The sequence below is a fragment of the Manacus vitellinus genome, unplaced genomic scaffold (genome assembly GCF_001715985.3).
Source record: "Manacus vitellinus isolate BGI_N305 unplaced genomic scaffold, ASM171598v3 scaffold_65_pilon, whole genome shotgun sequence".
In the NCBI taxonomy this organism is placed as follows: Eukaryota; Metazoa; Chordata; class Aves; order Passeriformes; family Pipridae; genus Manacus; species Manacus vitellinus.
Genome location: NW_021940724.1, coordinates 2,022,300 through 2,047,844, shown reverse-complemented (window position 1 = coordinate 2,047,844; position 25,545 = coordinate 2,022,300). Strand labels below are relative to the sequence as shown.

General features: G+C 42.0%; 1 protein-coding gene across 2 annotated transcripts; it reads right to left on the bottom strand.

The window, feature by feature from the left end:
- Positions 1 to 1,147: 1,147 nt before the first annotated feature.
- On the bottom strand, positions 1,148 to 12,611 carry RBM17 (RNA binding motif protein 17). Of its 2 annotated transcripts, none has more exons than XM_029963955.1 (11): positions 12,476 to 12,611; positions 11,186 to 11,302; positions 10,148 to 10,314; positions 8,219 to 8,316; positions 7,616 to 7,672; positions 5,751 to 5,892; positions 4,225 to 4,376; positions 3,640 to 3,713; positions 3,225 to 3,323; positions 2,836 to 2,908; positions 1,148 to 2,690 (listed from the first exon to the last, which is right to left on the bottom strand). In XM_029963955.1, the coding sequence occupies exons 1-11, from the start codon at positions 12,596 to 12,598 to the stop codon at positions 2,587 to 2,589; spliced, it is 1,206 nt and encodes a 401-aa protein (XP_029819815.1). In that variant the 5' UTR covers positions 12,599 to 12,611; the 3' UTR covers positions 1,148 to 2,586. The 2 variants fall into 2 exon arrangements, with proteins under 2 accessions (XP_029819815.1, XP_029819816.1); XM_029963956.1 differs by having other exon boundaries at positions 8,219 to 8,313.
- Positions 12,612 to 25,545: the final 12,934 nt, after the last annotated feature.

Here is a 25,545-nt window from a genome sequence, read left to right as displayed (position 1 = left end):
AAGCAGGGAAAGCTGGAGGTGTTAGATAAAAAGTCATATGAGAAACTACTAGAAATAGAAGTCAGTAACAAGATTCCAGAGGAGCCCAAATTCTCCAGCAGAGAAATAAATTCAGAAGCAAATTTTTCAAGGCATGCAAGATACAGCCATGTCTGAGGAAGTGTGAGCCAACACGATGACAGTGTTGAAGAACAGGGAGAATGTACATTTGCAAAAAAATGCTTCCTACCAAGGAGATTATCAGTGATGAGTGAGACATGACCAAGCTCAGTCAGTGTGTCTGACCCTTTGCAGGTCTCCACACCTGTGCACTATTGGCTGTGGCAGCACCCCAAGGCCACCTGGCTCCAGTGCCATGTCTTTGTAAAGCACCCACCACAGAGATGAAACTCAGGTTTGTAGCTCTGCTACCACTTTAGTAGGTTTGCTTGTGATGCTTCAGTGACCCTATTGTACAGAAAAAATATCTCATTTATAGCATCAGTCTCCTACACAAAACACTAAATGAACAAACCCTCTCCCTTACGTTTTCATGGATAAATGTTACCCTTGTCTTCAACCACAATAAGGATTTTTGGAACAAAATGATTCAAAAGTTGCCGATAAAGTGATTCTCAGCAAATGGAAAACCTCCAAGTTATCAGACTGGAAGCTCAAAAGCTGGTATTAAACAGCAGAACAGCTGGTTAAAGACACAAAAATTAGTGTGTGCACCTCAGGAAATGCTTACAGCCAGTCACCCAAAGGTATGTGCTGAAGTAAGAGCCATAAATAAATCACGTTGCTTGAAGCCAAGTTGTATTTCAAGCCAAGTTCAGATCATACTAAATCTGCTATGACTGCTTAATTCTTTACAGCAGCCACTCAAATTATCTGACTCCTATAAGCAAATCTATGCTAATTCATATCAGGCCAATCTCTTTGTTTTACTACAGAGCAGCAAAGGCCTTAAAGTGTTGCTCAAGGTCAAAGAGAAAACTAAGAGCAGTAGAATCTCTTACTGCCCCAAGTCCTGTGGTTTTGGTGTTAGTCAGGCCTGTTCCTCACCTCTGTTCATGAGGGTTCCTTGGGGTGGATTAAGGTCTGACTCTGTGGGCAGGCCTTGTGCAGCAAGAGAGCAGAGTAAGGAAGCCAACACACAGTAGGGTAAAATACAAGGCTTTTTTTAAAAATTCTGTTTTACAAGCGAGTGTTTGTACAGAGGTTGGTGGAACACAAGCGGACAAAATAAGCCAAACACAAGACCAAGGGTTTGTCATAGAGATCTGCAGCCAAAACTTCATAAAAGGGCAGCAACTGGAGATATTCACAGCGTTGAACTAAAGGTCTATACACCCTCCCCCCAATACATGAATGTAACAGGAAGAAGACATCCAGCATCAGCTTTCAAACAGCTAAATTGCCTTCAGAGCTCACAATAATTTCAGCATCTGCACAATTCTGGGTGCAAGGGGGCAGAGAGACAGCTGCCACCATTGCAGAGCCACCTCTTGCCAACTCTTTGTCACATGCTGTTCCCAAAAGAAAAGCAAACATAAAACCCGAGAGCTGTGTAGTATTTTACATTTAGTTAAAAATAAAAGAGTTGTAGTGTTAAGTAGTTCAGTTTATCAACTCTTCAGATTTTCACACGAGAACTTCCCTCCATGGCCTCCTACTTTGAAAACTTCCACAGGCACTCAAGAAAAAAAAGAAAAAAAAAAAAGAGGCCTAAGCCTGATGGTATTTGACCTCAAATATAGAAATATACACAGAGAGAGCAAATGCCAGGTTTGAAATGATTAAACAAAGTTAGTTACCTACGTGTGATGTTGGAGGAAGTGAGAATTTGATGCCTGGCCAGATACAGGAATGTCCCTCAGTTCTACCTACAGCATTTCACTAAGGGCCTGTAATCAGTTATGCCTGGGTATTTCTAGCACAGACTGCCTGACAGCACAGAGCTCCCGCCAACAGTCCATTAAATTCCTTCCTCCTTCCTTTTAAACATGGATTTTCTTTGGATCTGGGAAGACAGACAAACTCATTCCTTGTTGCTTTAGTCTCCATCCTGGCATAGAAAGTATTGTCCTGGAGTCAGGAGAACAAACTAACTGCCAACTGTCCAACGAGCCCAAATCACTGGTGTGCAGAGATGAGGACTTAGGAGAGCAAGGCTCTAACTCTAGGAGATACCACCAGGGGAGAGAAGCATCACAGCACGTAGTCCTTGTCCAAAGCTTCCCACTTATCGTGGATGCAGCACAGGGACTCCATGATGAAGCACCAGAACAAGGAAAGCAGGAATACAGACAAAGCATCTCCTCAGCAGAGGGTTTTCAAAAGAACAAAGTCATCTGAAAGCGCAACAAACCCCAGGATCCCCAGAGCAATAAGCAGAAATGTGCCAGTCAAAACCACACAGATGTGAATCTTTCAAAGGGTTTTATATTACAAAAAAACATAGGTCACAACGAATGTGAAAAATCCATTCAATGAGGCTTGTTTCCAGTTTGCTGGGAAAGCTACTTTTCTCTTCTTCATTCCCAGCCTACTGCTGAAAACGTGATTGCCAAAACAGTGACACCTCGAGCCAGATTTTTAAAATCAAACTTGCTCCGCCAGATCCAGCACTCTGAACTTGTCCAGGTTGTAGAAACAAGCCTTCACGACTCTGCCTCCAAAATACCTTCCATTTAGATCCACAACAGCTGGAATTGAAACCAAGAGCACGTCAGCAAGCAGCAATTCAATGAAGTAAACATCTCTTTAACTGAACAGTCTAATCAGTGAGACTGTTTAATCTCTCTACAAAAGGTAACTCTGAGGGTCACAGGACACAATTTAGGATCCCACCTTTGATGGCAGATTCAACCCGTTCAAACTCTAAAAATATTCTTACAGCTTCATCATCAGGGGCACCAGGGATCTGAAACAAAACAAAAGCCCCAAAACAGAAGTGATTAGAACAATAGCAAGCCCACTGTTTTAAAGTGCTGTTCTTCACAAAAGTAGTGAAGGGAACAAAATAAAAAGGTTCTAAAATCACAGTACCCTGAGATTTTGGCCCAGATTCTGAACTGAAAGTTTGTATCTTACAGATATGTAAAATCCAGAATCCCAACACAGTGAAGCACCCTGAGAGATCTTTTATCTATGTCCCTTCTCTTAGGCAGTAACACACCAGTTGTGAGGGACAAGGGCTCAGTTTTACTTTCAGAGCAGCCAAAAAGATCCTCTCTTACCTCAAAGATGACACATTTGCCAACCTTGCCATATTTCTCGCATTCCTCCTTCGTTTCAGCTTCAAGATCTTCATCCACCTCCCCAGCACCCACCATGTTCTGAAAGTTAAAAGAATAAACCCAAGTTACTGGGTGGAGTCTGTGCAGATGGTTGTGTAGATAAATTAGAGACGCCCTGTGAACTGTGACCATGGATGCTTTAAAAGCTCAAGAGCCACAGGAGGAGAGAGGGGAACTGTACAATTTAAAGCAGTGTTGATTTGAAATACTTATCTCAGGAATACACATATTTTCTCCAGAACACAAAGCACCACATCTGTGCAGGCCAGAACCTCTGAACTATGCAGAGTCTTGTAAGAGGAACATAAGTTTTAACATTTCAACATCAACACATGTTCTCTGACTCCCAACTTACCCTTAGTAAGACCACTTTAGTTGGGCATTTCAGTATCTCGGTCAATGGGTTGGAATCTGCTTTCTTGCCTGTTTCTGTTACAAAGACAGAACAGTGAATCGTGGGTAAGATAAGATTAAAGCTCAATTGGGGACTTTTATCAGAATCTTATTGATTGAAAAATGGAATAAAAGCCAAAAAATGTAGTTTCATATTGTAGGGGAACAGTTATTCACAACTTGTAGCTACTTGGAAGGACAATAAGCAGAAAAATCAATTCTAGTTATGTGAATTAAGTTAGAACACTGACAATGTACTGACAACATACTGCTTCTTTGGGGGAAACAATTCCTAAGTTCAGAATTGCTTCAGATTCCCTAAGAACTAAAAATCAGCTCTCCTGACTTCCAACACTTGTGCTCAGGCAGAGGTGCTGTGGGCAGGCCGAGCTAAAAAACGTTTACAGGACTTTACAAGATAAAGAAGATAATTTCCACAAGAATGAATACGAGCCATTCTTCCAACTCCAGTATTTTCTCCAAGGACAGATGGTAAAAAAAAAATCCAGGAGCTTCATTTCTCAGACTTGTTGTAGGACACAATTACCTTTCTCTGTAGACTCGCCAACGATGATCTTGCCACCCCTCTTGCTTGTTTTCTCTACTGACAGTGCTGTGCTGAGCCCCTGTTCATGCTTTCCCAGCCCCTGGCCCTCTCTGAAACCATACTTCTGCATGATTTTGTGAGCTACTGTCCCCCTGCAAAGAGAAAAAACATCAGTTAGTAAAGGTTTTTTCCACAAAACATTAGCACTGCATTACTCCCAAGAGCTCAAATATTCTACCTCCTAAAATCTCCTTACACAGAGACAGAAAACACAAGAGCTTCTACAATTTACAACCTATTATCTATTAGTTCCAAGTTGGTGTAAGCTCCAGAGGACAAGACCTTACTAGCCCTTCCTATGACAAATCTGGATATCCTCAGTATTAATTTAAACATGTCTAATTTTTCTGAATTTTCCAGAGCATCCTGAGGCAGCAACGTCCCCAAGCTATTTAAAGGTACATTTTTGTAAGTACCTTACAAAAAGCACCTCCACTGACAGGTTTTGAAATTCCTAGTGAAGGAACAGTTAGAATGAAAACATACCCACAGGTGTCGACATTTCTTTGGTGACCACAGCTTGACAGGTCCAGACACAAAAAACATGTCATGGTGTACTAGTTTAAACCACAGTAAATATTCTATGCTCAGTCACCCCCATTTTATCAATGGGCAAACAAGATAATAGAGGAAATGCAGGATCAGTGACTACATGACTATTTCCTAAGCATAGTACCTGAAACACACATTAAAAAAGGTCAAGAAGTCTGGCTGTGTAATGCTGAAAGATTAAAACACTAAGTCATTGAATAAACAGACAATTGTGTGGTCAGGTTAGGTCAGATTTTTAGCCCTTCCTTCAGTAAAGTGAAGGTCCCAGGGTACTGCTAACTAGAGGTGGTAATGACAAACAAACTGGTCCAACAGTACCAAGTTTGGTTATCCTTTTTTTGGACAATTAGAAGAAAAACAAACTCAAAACTGAGGTCTCTAAGTTGTTTTTAACTATAGATTCATCTTCACTTTGTTGCCACAGTAGGAACACAAGTCTTACACACAAGGCAGAAAAGTAAATGGGCAGGTTTGCAGCCACAGCTGATACATTCAGGCAAACATGCTCTGAATTTCTGAACAAACAAAGCAGAGCTGAAATGATTTGCCCACTGGTATGCAGCAAATTTAAGACAAAGCTGAATAAGAAATCTAGAGGAACTAACATACCACCTGTGTTTTCCTGTATACTCCATTAACTTGGCTTGTACAGGCCATAAACACTTTAAACTGGAATGTGGTTTCAGAACTCACTAAAAACACAGCCTGGAGTGCAACCACCTCAGATGTGTTTCCCTCAATCCAGTTAATCCACTGTTTTCTTCTGTATCCTGCCAGTTTGGACTCTCTGCACTCAGAGTAACCACATACATACATGGGCTATGTTCTTCTCCACTGACAAACTATTTTAGCTTTTGGTTTCCACCACCTTCCAATGCCTTTTTCCACAAAATGTGCAGCAGTCAGTCATTTACCCCATGTTAGCAAGGAAGGAGTTGCTGGGTCCTGTGGGGGAACGAGGCCTCTCTGGCTCATCATACACTGGAGGAGGAATTGCTGCTTTGGAAGATGGTGCCCGAGGTCTGGACTCCTCTTCATATGGGAATGATGCTACAGCTGAAGAAAAAAAAACAATTTGCTTTTTCAATAAAATCCCAACAAACTATAAATAAAAGCCTTCCACATAAATCCAAATCAGAAGAATGTTTCCTTTGCATGTGCTGTTTTAACATCCTGTCACCTCTCTCTCACTCTCAGAAACAAGATTTGAGTTATTGTGGATCTTCCTATGGATATAGATACCCACAACTCTAAAATGTATTTATTAAACTCTTATTAAATGGAGAAAAAAAAAACATTAAGAGGCCACCTGGACTACAATGAGTTTATCCAGGCAGAGGTCAAGCAAAACTGAGAAGGTCCACTCATGAGGAACAGAATTACAACAAAACTGGATCAACGTACACAGCTCCAGGCCCAAAGACTGTGAGCAAAAATACACTTTACATTTACACAGAAGAGAAACCAGTCTATTAAAAAGAATGAATGCAACTCATCTCACTGAGAATTTCTGAACTGCAACTCTTCCTGGGGTATGGAGATATACCTGGATATCTCAGCCATACTGGTCAGATTGCTAAACTACCTTCCACTGACAGGTCTAATGGAAAAATGTAAAAAAACAGGTTACAGAACACCAAAGAAAATACGCAGAAACACTTCTGAAAAGTCTTTTGGACTTCTATGAGACTGACTTCATTTTAGAATATTTTCTTGGGAACGAGTTCTTGGATCTTGTCAAATAAAAGGTCAGATGTGAAGTTTGGGGATGTCATATGAAGAAAAAAAATCCTATTTGAGTAGCAAATGGATTGGACTTTTGGATTTCTGCTACAGCAATATTTTCCCTTGTTTTTCCAGCCTAGATTTAAGCATCAAGTAAGAAGCCATACAAAGGTTTCCTTGTGGGATCATGTCACATTTTAAAAGCTCTCCCCCTCAGGATATTTGTACCATTTCCAGCCTATATTTACTTTTCACTCAATTGCTCTTAATTATTTACTCAAAACATTCTCTTTCTGTTTTTAATGTTTACACATGTCAAATGCCTTCACTGTTATATTACTCACTTAAGCTCTGGAATTTTTTTTTTACATTCCAGTCTTCTCATAAATAAACTGAGGACTCCCAAAGGAAAGTTTGTGCGCCTAGGATTCTTTTTTCTTATTATTTTTTAGAGTAGACAACATACTGCTAATTATTTTAATTTTAAAGTACACAACAGTTAGACACGGGGAAAAAAAAAAGGGAATGGTTTTGTTCCTATGGCAAGATGATGCCACCTCGTGGACAACTGTGATCTTCACTGAGGGAAAGAAACATCAGTGCACACACATCTCTCCAGCTGAACTGTACCCCTGAAAAAATTACAAAATTCTGTCTGTAGTGCATAATCCCTTCAGAAAAGATACTCACAAAGTACTTCCTAAAGCAAAGGGCAACAGAAAAATTCCCTCTCCACGCTGTGGAGGCTTCTAGTCTACCCAGAGAAACCTGCCTGTGACATTTCTTTTCCCACATCAGAAGTAACTGAACATGGTTATAACACTCCACTGCGCCAAACCACTTCTCCAGCAACACAGAAAGAGTCCTTCAGAACAGAGATGTGAAGCACAGCAGCATCACAGGTTCCCCACAGCTTCCCCCCATCAACAAAGAACTAGTACAAGTCCTGCTGCCACAAAGAATCCTCTGGGAAAGGCAGGAAGACTCAACTGAATAGCATGCTGAGTGAGAAATAAACACTGCTGGGTTGAGAGGAGGATTTTGTAGTACTCACGTTCTTTGTCTTTCTCAACCAGAGAAGTGGGTGGTGCAATGGCAGCTCCTCCCATACCTATGAGCAAAAAGGAAGGCAACAAATTTGGATGACATCACAACAGACATGAATTATTGACTGCAACTTTGCTGCTGAAAGACAACAAAGCTTAATTTTGTTTATGCAAGACATATTTCACCACCCTGATCCACATCATCTGACTGGCTCTGAGGGCACTGAAGTAACAAAAGCAGGAATGATGAGCTGAAAACTCAACAGTGATTCTCGTAGCCTGATTTTATCTCCTGGCTCACTCCTCTCCTGGAACCTACACCATGCAGAAACTTAACACAGGTATCTACAAACTAAGGTAAAAAGAGGTATTTTCACAAATAATTGAGCTGCCACCTGCCTCCATGGAAGAAAAAAAATCAGTTTTCTGCATTACAACAGTAATGCTGTAACAAAATGCCAGGTTTATTCTAAAGGCTCAGAAACAACTGTGGACTCATCTGAGGAAAAGAAACACAGAATCCATGAAACAGGAATGAGATTGTGCATTCCCCCACCCCTCTTTTTCCTCCTCCCCTGTCTCCCCATCAAAACCACAAGCAGTTCCCTTACTCCTTTTCCGTCTCTCCCTTTCATAATCTTCATCTTCATCAGAATCTGGATCTGGTCTTCTGGAAAACCCACTGGCTTCATGTCTGTCTTTACGTCTTCTAGGAGACACAGTAAGTTAGGATAAGAAACCATCAAAGTTAACTCTGTGCCTTAATTTGTGATCCCACCTTTGAAGTGTGAATTATTCTGCCCCACTCCAACTGGCATTTTACCATGTTTCCTATGAAGGTGTAAGTAAACACCTCTATTATTTGTTTCTCTGCTTTTATCCTCATGGGGCATTTTTAGTAAAACATAAGACGGATCTAAAGCAAGATTGTTTTCCACTTACAAGTCAGTCAGGAAGAATGTATGGAAAGAAGGAAGCACCTGAATAAATCTAGTTCAAAGAGAGTAGAGTTAACTAAATGACTACAGACATTAATTAATCACCCTGCTCTGGACAGAATCCCTTATAAATTCTCCACCACAGGCTATACAGAGTCATATCATTTACTCAATTAAAAAAATCATCATGCCTAAACATCCTTGGCAATTAAAGTAAGATTCAGGCATAACTTCTAACATTAAGTGAGGAATTCTTCAAGAATTATTTGCACTTCAACTGTTATCTAATGTGACCATGAAATCACTCATTTTAATATTTCAGAAGAAAAAGGAAAAGTATTTTTTCCCAAAAGTTAAGAGCATAGCTTGCTGCATAAATCAGATCTCACTCCTAGCACAGCCATCAGAACTGTGCTACAGAATGCTAAAAACAGCTATACTGTGGAACCACACAAAATTTATGGATCTCTACCCTGTGAATGCAAAACAAATGTACAGCCTGTGGTCCCAAAGCAACATCTGATGCAGGTTTGGCTGAGATTGCTTCCCCAATCTGAAGTCAGAATGCATTATGCATTTTTCACTTCCTTTCTCTAATGTTATGTATAAAGACTCTTGGCCTACACACAAGTACAAACATGACTACAGAGCAATCAGTGCTGAAGCTGTGGGAATGACATCCAAGATTTCTGAGGTTTTGCATGCCAATGGGATAGAGCCTTAGGCTTCCTCCTCCATCAGAACAATGAACATATAATAAAGAGAAGACAGAGAAGTCCAAATGACTAGAAATATTAATTTCCACAATCTAAACAGGGCAACAGATCTGTAATTCCACCAACTTTGTACTGTGACGAAGATGGTTTATTAATTTCACTTAAATTAAGCAAAGATAATCTTCTGCCTGAAGATATTTTACCACTTATTTCAATCAGACACTGAATCTGCATTCAACTTCCTTAATATGATTAGAAAGATTTCTTACTGCAGGGAAAGGGTATTAAGGTAATTAAAGATAAGTATATTTTTTTTTGTGCAGAGACAAAAGAGTAATAAACACATAATTAACTTACTTAAACTGAATGTAGAGTATCAAAAAAAAAAAGAAATGCAACTATGACTCTCAAAAACTGTGCTAATTACATCTTTAAAACTGAATGCATTCCTGAATCAGTCTGTAATATTTAGGAGCAGAAATGATTTTTTTATCATTGAGTGTTGAAATGCCTTTCTGCATTCTAGTTACACTGACATCTAATACTATAAAATACCTGCAAGGTCAAAGTCTGACAATGATGCACGAAGTACCCAAATATTGCTGCTATTATTGAAACAAAGTAAATTTAGAACACAGAAATGTCAAGTTTAGAAACCTGATATGCACCTTTCAGCCAAAGAGGCTGCAAACCTGATAATTCTCATAATTTTTGCACTGTTAGGTGACTTCAGCAGGAGAATTAAAACATTAATTAAAGCACTGCACAAGCACAGTGTTCTTCACTAAACCTTTCAGAATTTCCCTGAAATCGTTTGGAGGGATAAAGCTAAACAAACTGATGTGTCTGAGTGTCAATACGCCACGAGTTCACACAAAAGCCTTACTTTTCTCTTTCTTCAATCTCCTTTTGCCTCTCCAGCTCACGCTGCCTCTGTCGTTCCTCTCTCTGGCGTTTCACCACCTTCTCGTAGTCATTTGGGAACATGGGATCATACTCATCTGCCAGAGGAATCAACACATCTCCTGCAGAAAAACCACTAGGGACGGGATCCTTCAAAAAAAAATAAAATGGAAAAAGGAGCTTGTTCAGCTGAGATCTGAAAACAACATCCAGTTGGAAACCAAGAACTAAACACTTCCAATTCCTGACTCCTATAATGGCAGGTAACATCCTAATCCCACTGTGACTAGAAGAAATCTTTGCTTTACTTAAAACTATCACTCCATCCAGTCTCTCATTACCTCACATGAATCACCCCCTCCCCTTGCCAAACACAAAGCAGCAGCAAATCCTCATGGACAAGAATTTTTTAATCCCCATTAATTCATTACTACAAGTTTTACAGTTTCTTGCTGTTGCAGCCATCTGCCAGGGTCCTCCCACACAATCTCATCAGGCTTTTTCATCAGCTGCTATATGATACCAGAACAGGTACACAGGCTGTTCTCCTCTCATCTGAAAGAACTGTTTCAGAACTATCACCTTTGAAAAAGCTTCAGGGGGAAAGTTTCTCTACATTCCTCACCATGAGAAATCCATTTTAAAAGGTTAGGTGGCTTTTCTTTTATTTTTCAGTTGATTGTTTTACAGGTCCAGTTCTGGTGCAATCACAATTAGTCATTATTTACCTGACCAAATTGGTGTCTTGCCAAGTACTTTGAAGCTGTCCAGGAGAAATACTCCAGGAACACTGTTTTATAACTGCACATTAACCTTGGTAATTCCATGCTGTACCACATGGAAGTCTGTATTAAATTGAAATGCTCATTAACTAAAGAACTCTGAGCAGAAGAAGACATTTTCAGAAAACAATCACTTCTCTGACCACTAAGAAAGATGATGAGAAAATAAAAATAGAGACTGCAGTCAAAGAATTCCATTTTCAAAACATTTGCTAACTTTTTAGCTGCCTTGGCCTTACCTTTAACCCAGCTGCTACATGAGGTGGTGTGTCCACGATCTGCCTCTCATCAGATGAGTTCCCTCGTTTCAGGTCAATCACTGGAGCAAGGACTGTGCTTTGTTTTGTTCTCTGACTCTGCAAAAAAACCACCAAAACACAAAATGTCTAAAAAAGATAAAACAGTTTTCTAAAAAGCAGCTTGATATACTTTGCAGTGGTAGGTGAGTGGTCCCAGGTTCAGACTAGAACCAGAAACACACACTAAAAATTCAGACCACCTCTTCAGATGAGTTTAAACCAAGTCAGGTTGTTAAGAAGGGATTCAGTTTTATTCCAAAGATCTACTGTTCTTCACATTTATCGTCTGATAACATCTATTAATCTATTCTGAACTCTGAGTTTTCTAATCCTCTTCTATTCTTCCATTAGTCTATGGACATCCTGTACATCAGTTACATGGACAAAGAATATCACTGATACAGTAGTCATTAGGATTTTATTCATGCACTTTGTTCCAATTATCAGCTAAATCCTGCCCTCAATTTCACCAGCATAAATCAGGAGTAATTCCAGTGAAAAAATGCTGTGCCTACTTAAGTATTTGGCTACTACTTTTTTAATTAAGTAATCCCACTACAGAACCTACACACCACAAAGAACACAGTGTCCTGCCTCAACCAAAATACCAACACTGCACAAAGAAAAAGGGCGAAATACTGCAGCAATAAAAAGAGAAAACGGTTCTGCCAGAGTTTAAACTCAAGGAATTTGCTTGTACTCCTCCTTCTCATGTGCACTGGAAATACTTGCTGTAAAAATTTCTAGTGCAGTATGACTTGCACTTTAGCACTGAAAGCCTTTTAAAAAGCAGCATAAACTGATGCAAGCATGTAAATATCTGATGCAAAATGCCAAGAATAACCAATAGCCAGTAGTGAGAACTATCAATCACAGCATGACCCTTATTTACTTTTAGAACAAAGGAAAAAGCTTAATCTCACTATCTTTGATAGTTAAATCTGAAGATCAGCTTCTGGCTCTGTTCATTAAAAGATCTGAGGTTTGCAGCACATACATCAGCTCTTCATTCAGTTTTAATTTTGCAAGAAACTCTCTAACAGACTTCAAGAAACACACATCTCACCTTTTCCCCTGCTCAGTTTTGCTGGGTTCCTTGCTACAAACTCACAGACAAATCCCAGCAAAATTACCCCAAGCTGGTATTCTAAGGTCACAAACACAATGCACCGATCAATAATATGCAATAATCATAAATAACAATAAAGCAAAACCACAAAGGGACTATACCTTTGCTTGTGTGAGAGCTGCTTTCTTCACCTGCAGCTGAGACTGCAGCAGTTTGAAATTCTTGGACCAGCCTTCTGTTTTAGAGTCGCTGGTCTCAACTCCCAAGTCATCGTAAAGTGACATTTTCTCTTCAATTTAAAACTGAAAGACAAAAGGAAAAAAAACTCCAGATGACACGGCAAACCTACTTCCAGGTTATTTGCTACTAATTTACATATGTTGGTACACCATATTTTTACATATATTTTCTTTCGAAGCCAGGGAAAATTTAAAGTAGTAACATTTTTCTGGCTGGTAGCAAATAGTCATAACTGCATTAAAAAGTATGAGTTTGAAAGGTAATGAAAACTGTTCAAGCATTAACAAGTGTTGGAAACTTCCCAAAATTATGTTTGTACCATTGGATATCAATCATTTGAGGCTTTGAAGGAGTTATACAGCAAACACTGGTTCACAAAGAAATTCAACATTATGCATCACGTGGGCCTCAAGACTTCTGAATCAAACACAAATTATTATTTCTGCTGACCTTAAAAAACTGTCCACACAAACAGGCAACCACTGCAATCAGCTTCCTAAATTTCACTATTTTTTGCATCATAAAGGAGCATGCTTTTTATACTAAACAGACTTGCCAGAGTAGTATTAAGCAATAATTTCCACAACACTGAAAGGCTTCTCAAATACAGAGAATTCACACACATATATATATAAAAAAAATTAGGCAGGTAACATCAAGAACATGACATGAAATATATCATTTTGTCTGATATTGCATCTGACATGGATGGAAGAAGAGAAATCTGAATGTCACGTGAGGTCTGTCACCTGTGGCACAACCTGTAAGATTATTTAGCCTCTGACAGGTCTGGATTGCAGCACCTTCACCTCAAAACTTTAACTTCTTAATTTACAAGCAACATTGATTAACAGCCTGCATTGAAAGCTTATAAATTCATCAGGAAGATACTGATCCCAGAGACGTGACAGACACTTGGGAGGGAAACTCCTGACATACAGGACATGGCTATTGCTGTGGGTTTAAATTATGTGCATTTAAACCTGTGGAAAAAGTCTCAGAGGCAGCAGACACCGAATAAATTACAACACCAAAACGTGGCAAGCTCAGCACAAATTTTTAAAAAAAACAACCACAAAACACAACAATTTAATCCTGCAGTGGAATATGAACAACCAGGCTCAGCACAAAGGAGTTTAGAGCAAGAAAAGTAGGTGGCTGCACTCCCTGGAGATACTAAATATATGGGCACAGGGAACGAGCCACAGAGGGGGTTACAGGGCACAGGGTGAGCACAGGGCACTGCAGGAGTTCCCATCTGCCACAGGGGAGCAGGATTTAGGCAGCAGGAGTGCTGCTCTTCTAGGGGAGACAGGATGCACTGCGGGGGAATCACAGAATCAATTAGGCTGGAAAAAAACCTCTGGGATCATCAAGTCCAACCTGTGACTGACCCCCACCGTGTCACCCAGCACAGAGCACTGAGTGCCAGGTCCAGTCGTTCCTTAAACGCCTCCAGGGATGGGGACTCCACCACCTCCCTGGGCAGCCTATTCCAGTGTTTAATCACTCTTTCCGTGAAAAAATTTCCTCCTAATGTTCAGTCTAAACCTCCCCTGATGCAGTTTGAGGCTTTGTCCTCTCATCCTGTCCCTTGTTCTCTAGGAGGAGAGCCCGACCCCCACCTGGCTCCCCCCTCCTGTCAGGGAGTTGCAGAGAGCGAGAAGGTCCCTCCTGAGCCTCCTTTTCTCCAGGCTGAGCCCCCCCAGCTCCCTCAGCCGCTCCTGCTGCTCCAGACCCTTCCCCAGCTCCGTTCTCTTCTATGGACAACGATGGATGGATGGGGGCAGGGTGCAGTCATCGCGGGGAAGCGACAAAGGAGCTGCACCCAGGCTAAAAGAAAGGTTGGGCTGCGATCTCTGTGATGTCCAGCCCTCTACGGACACAGGGGCCGAGGCGGGGGGGGCAGGCCCTGACCGCCCCCCCCCGCTCCACACAGGCCCGGACCCCTCCCAGGCGTCGCTGAGCGGGGTACACCCGCCCTCCTCCCGCCGCGCCCTGCCTCTTCCACACCCTGCGGACTCCGGCGCCGCCTCCCCACCGCCCAGGCCGAAGCCGAGCCCGGACCCGCCGCTCACCCGTCAGGCACCGCCGCGCCATGAGCCGGCGCTGAGGCCGCCGGGAAGGGCCGTCCCGCGCCTGCGCACTGCGCCCCGCGCCGCCGCTGCGCTGCCGCCCCCTGGCGGCGGGAGGAGGGAGCGGCACCGGTGACGTGCCCACACACACCCGCCGTCCCAGTATGAACCGGTACGGGACACTCCGTCCCACTATGAACCGGTACGGGACACTCCGTCCAGTATGAACCGGTACGGGACACTCCGTCCAGTATGAACCTGTACGGGGCACTCCGTCCCACTATGAACCGGTACGGGACGCTCCGTCCCACTATGAACCGGTACGGGACACTCCGTCCCTCTATGAACCGGTACGGGACACTCCGTCCCAGTAGGAACCAGTATAGGGCACTTCGTCCATTATGAACCAGTGCGGGACACTCCGTCCCGGTATGAACCAGTACGGGGCACTCTGTCCAGCATGAACCAGTACAGGACACTCCTTCCCTGTATGAATCAGTACGGGACACTCCATCCAGTATGAACCAGTATAGGGCACTCTGTCCAGTATGAACCAGTGTGGGACACTCCATCCAGTATGAACCAGTACGGGACACTCCTTCCCTGCATGAACCAGTATGGGGCACCCCTTCCCAGTATGAACCAGTATGGGACACTCTTTCCCTGTATGAACCAGTACAGGGCACTCCTTCCCTGCATGACCCAGTATGGGGCACTTGTCCCAGTATGAACCAGTACGGGACACTCCATCCCAGTATGGACCAGTATGGGACCCTCCATCCAGTATGAACCAGTATGGGACTGGGGAGGGAGCCCAGCGCCCATGGGAGATGCAGGATGCAGTCCCCAGATGGAGGCAGTGGAGGAGGCGGTGGGAAGGCTGCTCCCCCCTCGGACTTCACAGCACATTGTTTTGACAGGGAGAACCCAAAGAAGAATAGAGAACCCCAAATTCCTTTGTGTTTTCACAGTCCTCGTGGCGTGCGATCTGTACTCTCAAAAAATCACAGAGCGGGTTGGGTTGGAAGGGACCTTAAAGATCATCCAGTTCCAACCCCCTGCCATGGGCAGGGACACCTTCCACTATCCCAGGTTCTCCAAGCCCTGTCCAACCTGGCCTTGAACACTTCTAGGGAAGAGGAATGCACAACTTCTCTGTACAACCTGTTTCAGTGCCTCACCACCCTCACAATCAAGAATTTCTTCCCCATATCTCATCTAACCCCATCCTCTTTCCGTTTATAGATGTTTCCTCTTGTCCTACCAAAAGAGATGGAAGTTATTCCTCTCACAGTCTGCACGCGACATTCATCAGGTCTCTACGGTGTTCTCTGCAATAACCTTTTTAAAGGAGGTGTATGGAATCACGAAGCTAGAGACAAACAATAATAAACAGAAAGTAAAGTTTATTTTGGCGGGATGGTTCAATGCCAAACAGCAAATATTTTCGGATGCTCCATATAGCTCATGTAAAGAAAAACACTTCAAATCCCATTGGCGACAGCAATAACAAACCCCTCTTTAGTCCCACGCTCAGAAATTGAATTATTGTTAAGGACTTTTCAGATCTAAGAGCCCGTGTTGCTGCTGAGGAGGGAAGAAATATCATTACAACTGAATTGTGAGGATTTGGGGAAACAGATTTGAGTTTAGAGATATGTCCCTGCCATATGATGAGCTGCCACTGACCCTTATTAGTTGGAACTATACTGGAGTTTGATTTAGGAATTTGACTGGCAGAGGGCAGGACTGTATTTATGCCCAACACTACTTTCCTTTTATGTTATATCACAATTTTCTACAGTGTTTCTAACTCCTTGAGAAATCGGTGGTAGCTTATTGAATGAGTAATCTGACATCTTGTCTCCTTGAGCATTCAGCATTTCCAGTTACTTAACAAGAACATCTTAAATTTGGGAGGAAAAAATGGGAACAATGATATGAGACTCCTCTGAGTTTGACAATGCAGTTGTACTGAGAAAGTGAAGAAGAAAGAAAATTTCTTTCCCATCAGACATCCCTGTCTTATTCTGGCATGTTTGTTGCCATCACTGCCACTAATACTGAGGTCACTGGATAATTGTCGTTGCACAATATTTAGCTATTTAGAAGTATTTATTTCACTATGTCATTTGGGCTTAAAGACTGATTTGGTCTGCAGAAATAATTTTTGTTTTCTGAAGCAATCCTTAAAATTCTGTATCTGCCTGAGCCTGGATTTTACCTAACCACACCAAATTCCCACCCCAAAGTCTTGCACTAATTATTCAATGTCTCCTCTTTGACAGTGGCAAGGATGGATTTTCGGTTTTGCTCATACCAAGCGTGTCAAATCAGGTGAGCTGAGCTTTCTAAGAATTTCGGCCACTTGCACCACATGAAAAAGCAGATAAACATGCAAGATTGTCTGCAAAGCCAGGCACAACCTCCAACCCCAAAGCAGATAGATCGGGCACTTCAATCTCAAAATGTTACAGACACTATCTCTATATGAATCACAAGGTCCTTATCTCCAGCATTACTTTCAGCTGTGCTACTGTGCACTTTATTTCCCCACAGGGAGCTGAAAAAATGGTGTTAGTAAGTAAAGATGCTACTTCCTCTCCTACTTATGCTGCTTTTTATTAACACAATCTTCCTAAACACATTTACAGGTATGTCTGTTTTCATAAAAACAGTGAAAGCTTCTTAAATACCAGAAGAAATTGTTTTCACTTTATTTATGGAGGATCTCCCAAGTATTTTCCTTTGGTTTCTTGCCTTAGCAATGCCTGCATTTTTTAAAGGAAGGCTGGGTATAATTCACAATCTGTAACCTTGTGGAAGAAAAAAAATCTGCAAGACACTAATTTTGCAGTGTCAGAATCCTATTAGGAAAAGAACCAGCATCCTATGTTAAAGGAAGGAGTCAAATAATTAATTGCATCAAAAAGGACTGAGAGAAATCACTGTGGATTGAAATGTCACAGAGCAATAGCACAGAATGACAGTCACTGGGAGAAACCAAAATGAGGTTAGAGTCTGCAAAAATGGAAAACATGGCAACAGCAGGAGATTTCAGTTCCTCCTTGGAACAAGTCACAACAGGGAGGGCAAAGGCTGAGTTATTAGACACATAAATAACTACTTATTAAAGCCATGAATCATAATTCACAAGAAGAGAAGCAGCTCTTGGTTAGGTCTGGAAAGTGCATTAGGCATGGATCAAAATTGATCCATCACTGTGATAATAACCACCGTGTACTTGTACACACCCATTTAGGAGCAAAGGATCCAACAGAATCCTGCTCATTAAATTGAGGAAGGCTGCAGGCTGGTAGAGAAATCTCACCCAGCTGTCAAGTCTGAAGGTCCTGGGTAGACTGGAAATGGAGGAAAAATTGGTGAGGTCACCCCCAGCACTACACATCTTGAAGCCTACGGATTTGTGGCTGAAATCTCCTTTTCAGCTGTATCTGCCAAGGTGGGGCAGCACTGGCCAGCTCCGTGTCCCCAACAGACCCTTGATGGTACTGAAGTCTGATCTTCCAACTATCTTTATTTTTTTCTGTTAGGATTTCAGACCTTTCCATCTTGGTGCTTTTCCTCTTGAATCCCACTAATGGTTGCTGTGTCAGCAGTCCTACCTCTGTACCTGCTTTTCTTATCTCACGTGGCCCTGTCTGTACTTTTCCTTGCAGTTCCTTCTCCCAGCTTAGCAATTTTTCCATCAGTTTGAGAGGAGTTTGGTGCAGCTGGGTCTCCTGAACTCGTGGGAGAGGAGAGGAGGCAGATTATGGAGATAAGGTTACAGGCAGGATCAAAAAGCTGTGAATAAACTCCCGATTTTCCCACTGTGAGAAAGAGCCACCAGCCTTGACTGGGACCCCTCGTTGTGCCAACAGGTAACCTGGAAAAAGTGAACAACCAAGGTGATAAAATTTGCTGTGGATCCCAAATTATTCAGAGTAATCAGCCAAAAGCTGAAAGGGAGAAGTTGCAGAGGGATGGTGTGACACTGACTGGGTGATGAGATGGCAGATGGGACCCAGAGTTAATGAATGCAAAGCAATGCACACAGGAGAAAATAGCACTGACAAAACACACACAGCAGCAGGCTCTAAATCAGCTGCTTCCATTAAGGAAAGGGATGCTGCATTCATCGTGGATAATTTTCTAGAAATGCCTACTCAGTGCTCTGAAGGAAGCAAGGAAGCAAACAGGCTGCTAGGAAGCATTAAAATTTTAAAAAAGGGGAAAATATCCTCATAAATCCAACACGCACATGCACCTTTGAGTGGCCACCTGCACTCCTGGGCATGTCATCCCCTCCAAGAAGCAGCAGTGCAATACAAAAACTCAAAGAAGTCAGATGTGTTGGGTGAAAAGAAGCAGTTGAAGGGGACCCTGAAAGCATCAAGCACCCAAAATGGTACAGAAAAGGTAAATGGGGAGTTCTCATTTTTCTCCCTGGTGGTGATCTTCAAGAAGATGTAAAATGAAGCAATGCAGAAGGGGAAAAAAACAAACAAACAAACAAAAACAAAACAAAAAAGTCAAAAACAAAACAAAAAAGTCAAAAACAAACAAGCAAACAAAAAAACACAACACAAAAAAGGCAGCCTGTAAAAGCCTCATTTATTATAATTTTCCTGAAGCATCAATAGCAGTGTGTGGTGGATGTGGATCATCTGTACTATGTTACAGATCTCCTTTGAGGGTGAGGGTTGCTAATATGCCAAAATGGCATTAGAGGGCAGCGCATAGCAACCTAACTGGAGTTTTTTGAGGTGTCAATCGTGATTGTGGGAAACCACCCCTCAAAACCTCTGAGCATCAGGAGAACAGAGCAGCTCTCACTCCCCCAGGTGGGAAATGGTGGGGACCACAATGTGGCACAAAAGCAAAATATCAGGACTGATGAGAGCACTTTATTTGCTTTCTCCCCACCCCCCCACCCCCCCCCAAAAAATACTTGCTTGATTATCATTGTCATCTTCCCAATGATCTTCATTCAGCTTTGCCCACGTGGCAAAAATGAAATACAAAGAGGAAATGCCAGGGGAAAATTCAACCTGGCTTCGGAAGATTGACTTAAGTTTACTGGCTTGAAAAGCTACTCCATGAAGTAGCAATCTGAAAGAATTGAAAATAGTTAGAAAGGCATTTGAAATATTCATTCTTCTGCTAAGGGAATAGCTGAAAATGTGACAATGAAAGCAATGACGGAAACTTTGTCTCTTTGCCATATATAGAATAACCCAAACCCCCCAAAAATTGTGGGGTTTTTTTTCACTTATATTACTTATTTCACATTTCTACCTAGTTTCATACTTGGCTGAGTTCCATAACTAAAATGAGTAAGAAATGAGTAAGAAATGAGTAAGAAATCCGAACAGAAACATTTCATCACAGATGAAGTTTCCAACACATATTTCAATATATTTGATCACAACTAAAGGAAACTTCATTTCTATTGACACTGCACAGTGGAGTGTTTTTGTTTGGCCAGCAATGGGGAAAAAAAATGCTGTAAATGAGGAAATGACCATTTTGTCCTACTTTCACTGTCTCAAGCTAGTTTGAGGAACTGAGAAAACGTGTGAAAACGTAACAGTGTAAATATTACACATGACTAGACTCAGTACAGATGGGATGTCTGCCATCACTGAGAGAAAAAAAATGCTTGTGCTGCTCTGCTGGAGGAAGGATTTGGATAAGAAGTTATTCAGAACCCTCCTGTGTTAGCCATAAAGTGAGTCTTTGTGCCAAAAATGCAGGTTTCCTACAGGCTGAAAATCCCACTGTCTGGGGCATCAGTAAATTGGGGGGATTTCAGGAGGTTTGTCTTTCTAGAATCCTGGAAATCTGTGTTGAAAGGGACCTACAAGGATCATCAAGTCCAACTCCTGGCCCTGCAGAGGACCACCCCAAGAACCCCACCATGTGCCTGAGAGGATTGTCCAAATGCTCCTTGGACTCTGTCAGTCTTGGTGCCATGGCCATTTCCCTGAGGAGCCTGTTCCAGTGCCCAGCCACCCTCTGGGGGAGGAACCTTTGCTGGGAGTTGGACTCAATGATCCTTATGTGTCCCTTCCAACTTGAGATATTCCATGATTCTGTGATTTTATGGAAATGAGAGGGGACAGGGGAGGGTTAAGCCTCCATTGCACTGGTCATCAGCTTTAGAACTAATAGCTTTGAGACAGATTTTGGAAGCCAAGGCAAACAGTGAGGGAGGGTTTGGAAGAGAAGGAGAAAATCAGCTTTACAGTCTGGCTTGTCTTCCTTCCCAACCATTACTGTGCATGCCTGCAGTGAGAACTTTCATTTGAACATTACCATTTTCCCTTTAGTTCACTCCTATCAGAGCCAAACATTGGCTGAATCCTTTTTTTCCCCCAAAATTTCAGTAGCTTCTATTTTTTTAAAAAAGTTGAGTGGTGTTAAGTGTTACAGTGGAGATCCTTTGCTATTTGACTTTTCTGCAGGTTTGAAGATTTTATGCCAGGTTAAATTTAGAAGGGCTAGTTCCCTTTTAGAATCATTTATTCCCTTCCTAAAATATTGCTTCAATCTATTGCAGGTTTAATAGTGACTTTAAAGCATTTCCTATGGGTTTAAGATCCCAACTTGAGACCATTTGAAGGATTCTGGTCATCTATTCTCTGTCCATGAAAGCAACTCGACTACTCAAAAAGAAAAGGAATCTCAGGCAACAATTTTCACCATCCATTGAAACATGTGAATGAAAGCTCTATCCAAATTTACAGGTACATTTTTTGGACTGAAATAAAATTCTGGATTTGAGGTTAAATTCTAAGAACTGTAGGTTGTTACCAAGCCATGTGACACCACTATGGAAATGCATTTGTACTGATGATTCACAGATAGGGAAGGTTATTCTTCCACTTGCTGCAGATTTATATCAAATTCTCCTGAACAACTGTTTTCAGCCCAAAACAGCTGAATCCAAGAGCTTTGGGTTCAGAGAGAATTCTCTGCTGTCCTGTCATGGTGGCCATCACAACAGTCCTGGCATAAACAGAACTGTTTGGTGTTAATAACACATTTATGGGCACTGAGGTGTTCACAGACAGCACCAGGTTGACCAGAGAGGTTGTGCAGTCTCCCTTCTTGGAGGCTTGCAAAACCCAACTGATTAAATCCAGGTGAGATCTCATAACCAGCTTTATCTTTCCAATCCAAATTATTTGATGAGTCTATGACGATTTCTATGGCTTTGTTACTTGTTATATTTCTCCAGGCAATTAAGATCAGGTATGACGTCTTATACGATTATAATATAATTAATCTCATCCAGTTTTAGCTCTCTAAAACTGAGATGCCCAGCACATTTTCAAGCACATGCTATGTCCTTGTCTCTGGAAAATAGTCCCTGGAACAGCACTTTCCAAATGTGCTGGGACACTTTCCATATTCCATTTTATATCCCAGGACTTACTCTTGTTCATAGTTTTTCATGTTATAAGAGAAAAAAAAATCATTGTGTACCTTGAGGTTTTTGGTAACTTTACAATTCACAAGATACTGCTGGAGTAAGAAACAAAGAGCTGTGTGTTTATTCGGAGTATACATCTCATAAAAGAGAAAAAAACTTTTATATGTTATAGAACAACCCAATAACTGGAAGTTAAGACAAGGTTAAGGACAAAAGCTGATTATTTTGCATTTGTTTAGGTAGGATTTTTTGTGTCTTCCTTCAGATATTCTCCTGATTATTGAAAAGGGCCTGATACTGAACTACACTGATGGGTAATCTTGCCCAGCCTGTCAACTCTTCTGTTTCTTAAAAAAAAAGCAGTGTGGGCAGAGACAGAGTCCCTTAAAGTCCTTACTATCTGATCCCACCGTGGATCAGATCATTGTGTCATGGAAGGCAAATGGTGAGAATTGAACACTGAGCTTTCAGCTTTTTAAATATGACAATGTTCACCATGTGCTTTGTTTTTCCTTCTACTCTCTTTCCAATACCTTAACTGTGAGCGTTGTCCATCCTTCTGTTCCTGAAAAACAAGGAAGACATTAAAAAAACCCAACCCAAACCTGCTCTTCAGGTAAACAGCATTATCTCCACCATCAGAGCAGACCACATGTGCGTAAAAGGATGTGCTATCAAAAATATCTGTAATGGTGACCTTAAAAGAGTACAAGAAGTGCTAATGAATTTCTTGTTATTTTAGAAAGGGACTTTCTTCTCCGTTGGTGCAGAGAGCTTCCTGAAGCAAAAACAAATGAAGCTCTTCTCTCTCTCTTTTTAAAAGATAAGGTAGAAACATTTTGACTAAGCTCGTGCTCTGTTGTTTTCTAGCTATTCAGAATTCGGAGGAGATGCCTTGAATGATCCTTTGCCCTGGAAAAGAGAAGGCTCTGAGGAGACCTTAGACCCCCTTCCAGTGCCTAAAGGGTCCCCAAGAGAGCTGGAGAGGGACTTTGGACAAGGGCTTGGAGTGACAGGACAAGGGGGAATGGCTTCCCACTGCCAGAGGACAGGGTTAGAAGGGATATTGTGAAGAAATTCTTCCGTGTGAGGGTGGTGAAGCCCTGGCACAGGTTGTCCAGAGAAACTGTGGCTGCCCCATCCCTGGAAGTGTTCAAGGCCAGGTTGGAGCAACCTGGTCTAGTGGAAGGTGTCCCTGCCCATGACAGGGAGGTTGAAACTGGATGATCTTTAAGGTCCCTTCAAACAGAAACCATTCTGTGATTCTAAGACTAAGTCCTGTCTTTGCTCAAAGACTGCATGGCATCAAGCAACAGAACACAGAGACACCTCTGCAGTTACAATGAATATTTTTACAAGGAATTTATTGTAATCAAGAGCTTACAGGTGTAGGGCAAGGAGAAAGGCAGGGAAGTGACTTCCCCAAGCTACATTTGGAGTTACTGGAAGAGCCAAAATTAGGATGAGGTGCTTAGCTATCTCCTCTGGGCTCATTCTTCTGATGCTTGTTGCCTTTTGCAGCAGGTCCGCTCATCTGGTTTCCCAGCTACATCTGTTGGTTATGATTTCTCATTTTAAAGCCTCACATTGGAGCTGGATGTTGCAGGGATGAAGCATTCCAAGGGCAGACCCAGGCTGTGACACCATGGGGAGCCCATGGCAACGGTTGTGACCATGAGTCAGTACCAGCAGCTCTGCTCTGACAATGTCACTTTTTGGGGACCATGAGAAGCTGAGGTTTGGATGTGCATGATCTCTTGGGATGCCACAGCAACCAGAATGCCAACCTAGTTTCCATTAATACAGATGCAATTAATGTCTTCGTGCAAAGATTTAATTTTTGAATCTTCTTTATCCCACTGAAGAGAGATGACACAGAAATAATCATCTTGGTGGATACTCTTTTAACCCTAAACAACCAAGCAGGTAGATACTATCATTCTGTTACAAATTATATTTTTATATTATTTTCCATCTATTCTTTTTATAGCATTGGAGCTGCACATATCTGGTGCAGCATCTGGAGTGCTTTCCACTTCTAATTTTAAATGACCTGACAAAACACTCCAAATTGAGGAGGCTCAGTGTATGGTTTTTATTAGTCATATCAAATATTTCAGGTTTTCCATTTGCTCACCATGAAAACAGTTAATGAGATGTTTTTTTGAGTGCTACTCTTTGTACAATGCAGGTGACAGATACAATGAAGATGGTCATGAGGGCACCTGAGTGAGGGGCAGTTAGAGCCTGGCTGATAGGAAGTAAATCAGCCCTGGAAATAGTTCTCTCTTTACTGCTTCAACACATGTGACATCAGCCTCTGTGTGTGACATGAGGTCACGTGAACCCCTCTACTCCAAATATTCTCACTTAATTACTAATTTCCTATATTAAAAGTAAGATACAGTTGCTAGTCAAACCCTTCAGATGAGGAAATGCTGATCTCTGGAATTAGAAATAAAGAATTTTAGGAGTTGGGACCATTCCACTTAGAACAGAGCCTAAAATTGTAAGAGTGTTTAATGCTTTTTTCATAGGACTATACTCTCCTATAGGGCTGTCTTTGGTTATCAACATGCAGTGATCAAAGTAGGCAGGACTTCAGAAGGGCTGAACTGTGATTATCAGAGGCATCAATAAAGAAGAGGCTGCATGTACGTCCAGAAGAGAGATAAAAGATCCCACACGTTGTTTTTTTCATCTGATTTCCTGCCTGCACTGAGTGTCACCATTCCCTTTCAAAGCACAAGATCGTCCCACACATGATGGGATTCTGCTGGATGAAGGTGATCTCCAGCAAAATTTGCACATTTCTTGTGCAGTTGGTAAAAACAGTCAAATTCAAAGCTGATTGCACTCACTGTCTGAGCTCAGTATTTTGGGGTGAAGACCTTTTTTTCAGCACTGAATGCTCTCGAGTTGTAATGAACTTTGTTCCTGTTGTTCCTGACCTCTGGGAGAAAGTTTGAGGCCATTTGCCCCACACAAGTGATTCCTCTGCAACCTGTAAAGCCAATCACTGGGCAGCTCCCTTGGCTGGATGGATGAAGGTGCTAAAATGAGGTCTGGCTGCAAAGTGTGGACAGTTCAATTCATGGGGGTCAGAGGGGAACTTCCTCGGGGTGAGTGTACCTGTGTTGAACAGCCTGATAAAGAGCTGCTGTTTTCTTGGAAGAACAGCTACAGGGCATGAAATATAAACTGCTTTATGGAAACAACTCATGAATTTCATTAGCATGTTTTGCAGTCAGCTTGATCCTGTCTAAGGTCACCTTCCTGCTTCCTTCTTCTCCCGTCCACCAGAGAGGCACTGATCAGCAAAGCCCTGAACAGCACAAGTGTTAGGACTGGTGTGGACATCTTGGACCTTTCCACACTACAGATTTGCCATCTGCAGTTCATTACTTTCTCCTTTAATTGCATTACCCTTCAAGAGTGAAGTTGCCCACAGCTCAGCCCCAAACCTGCTGTGCTC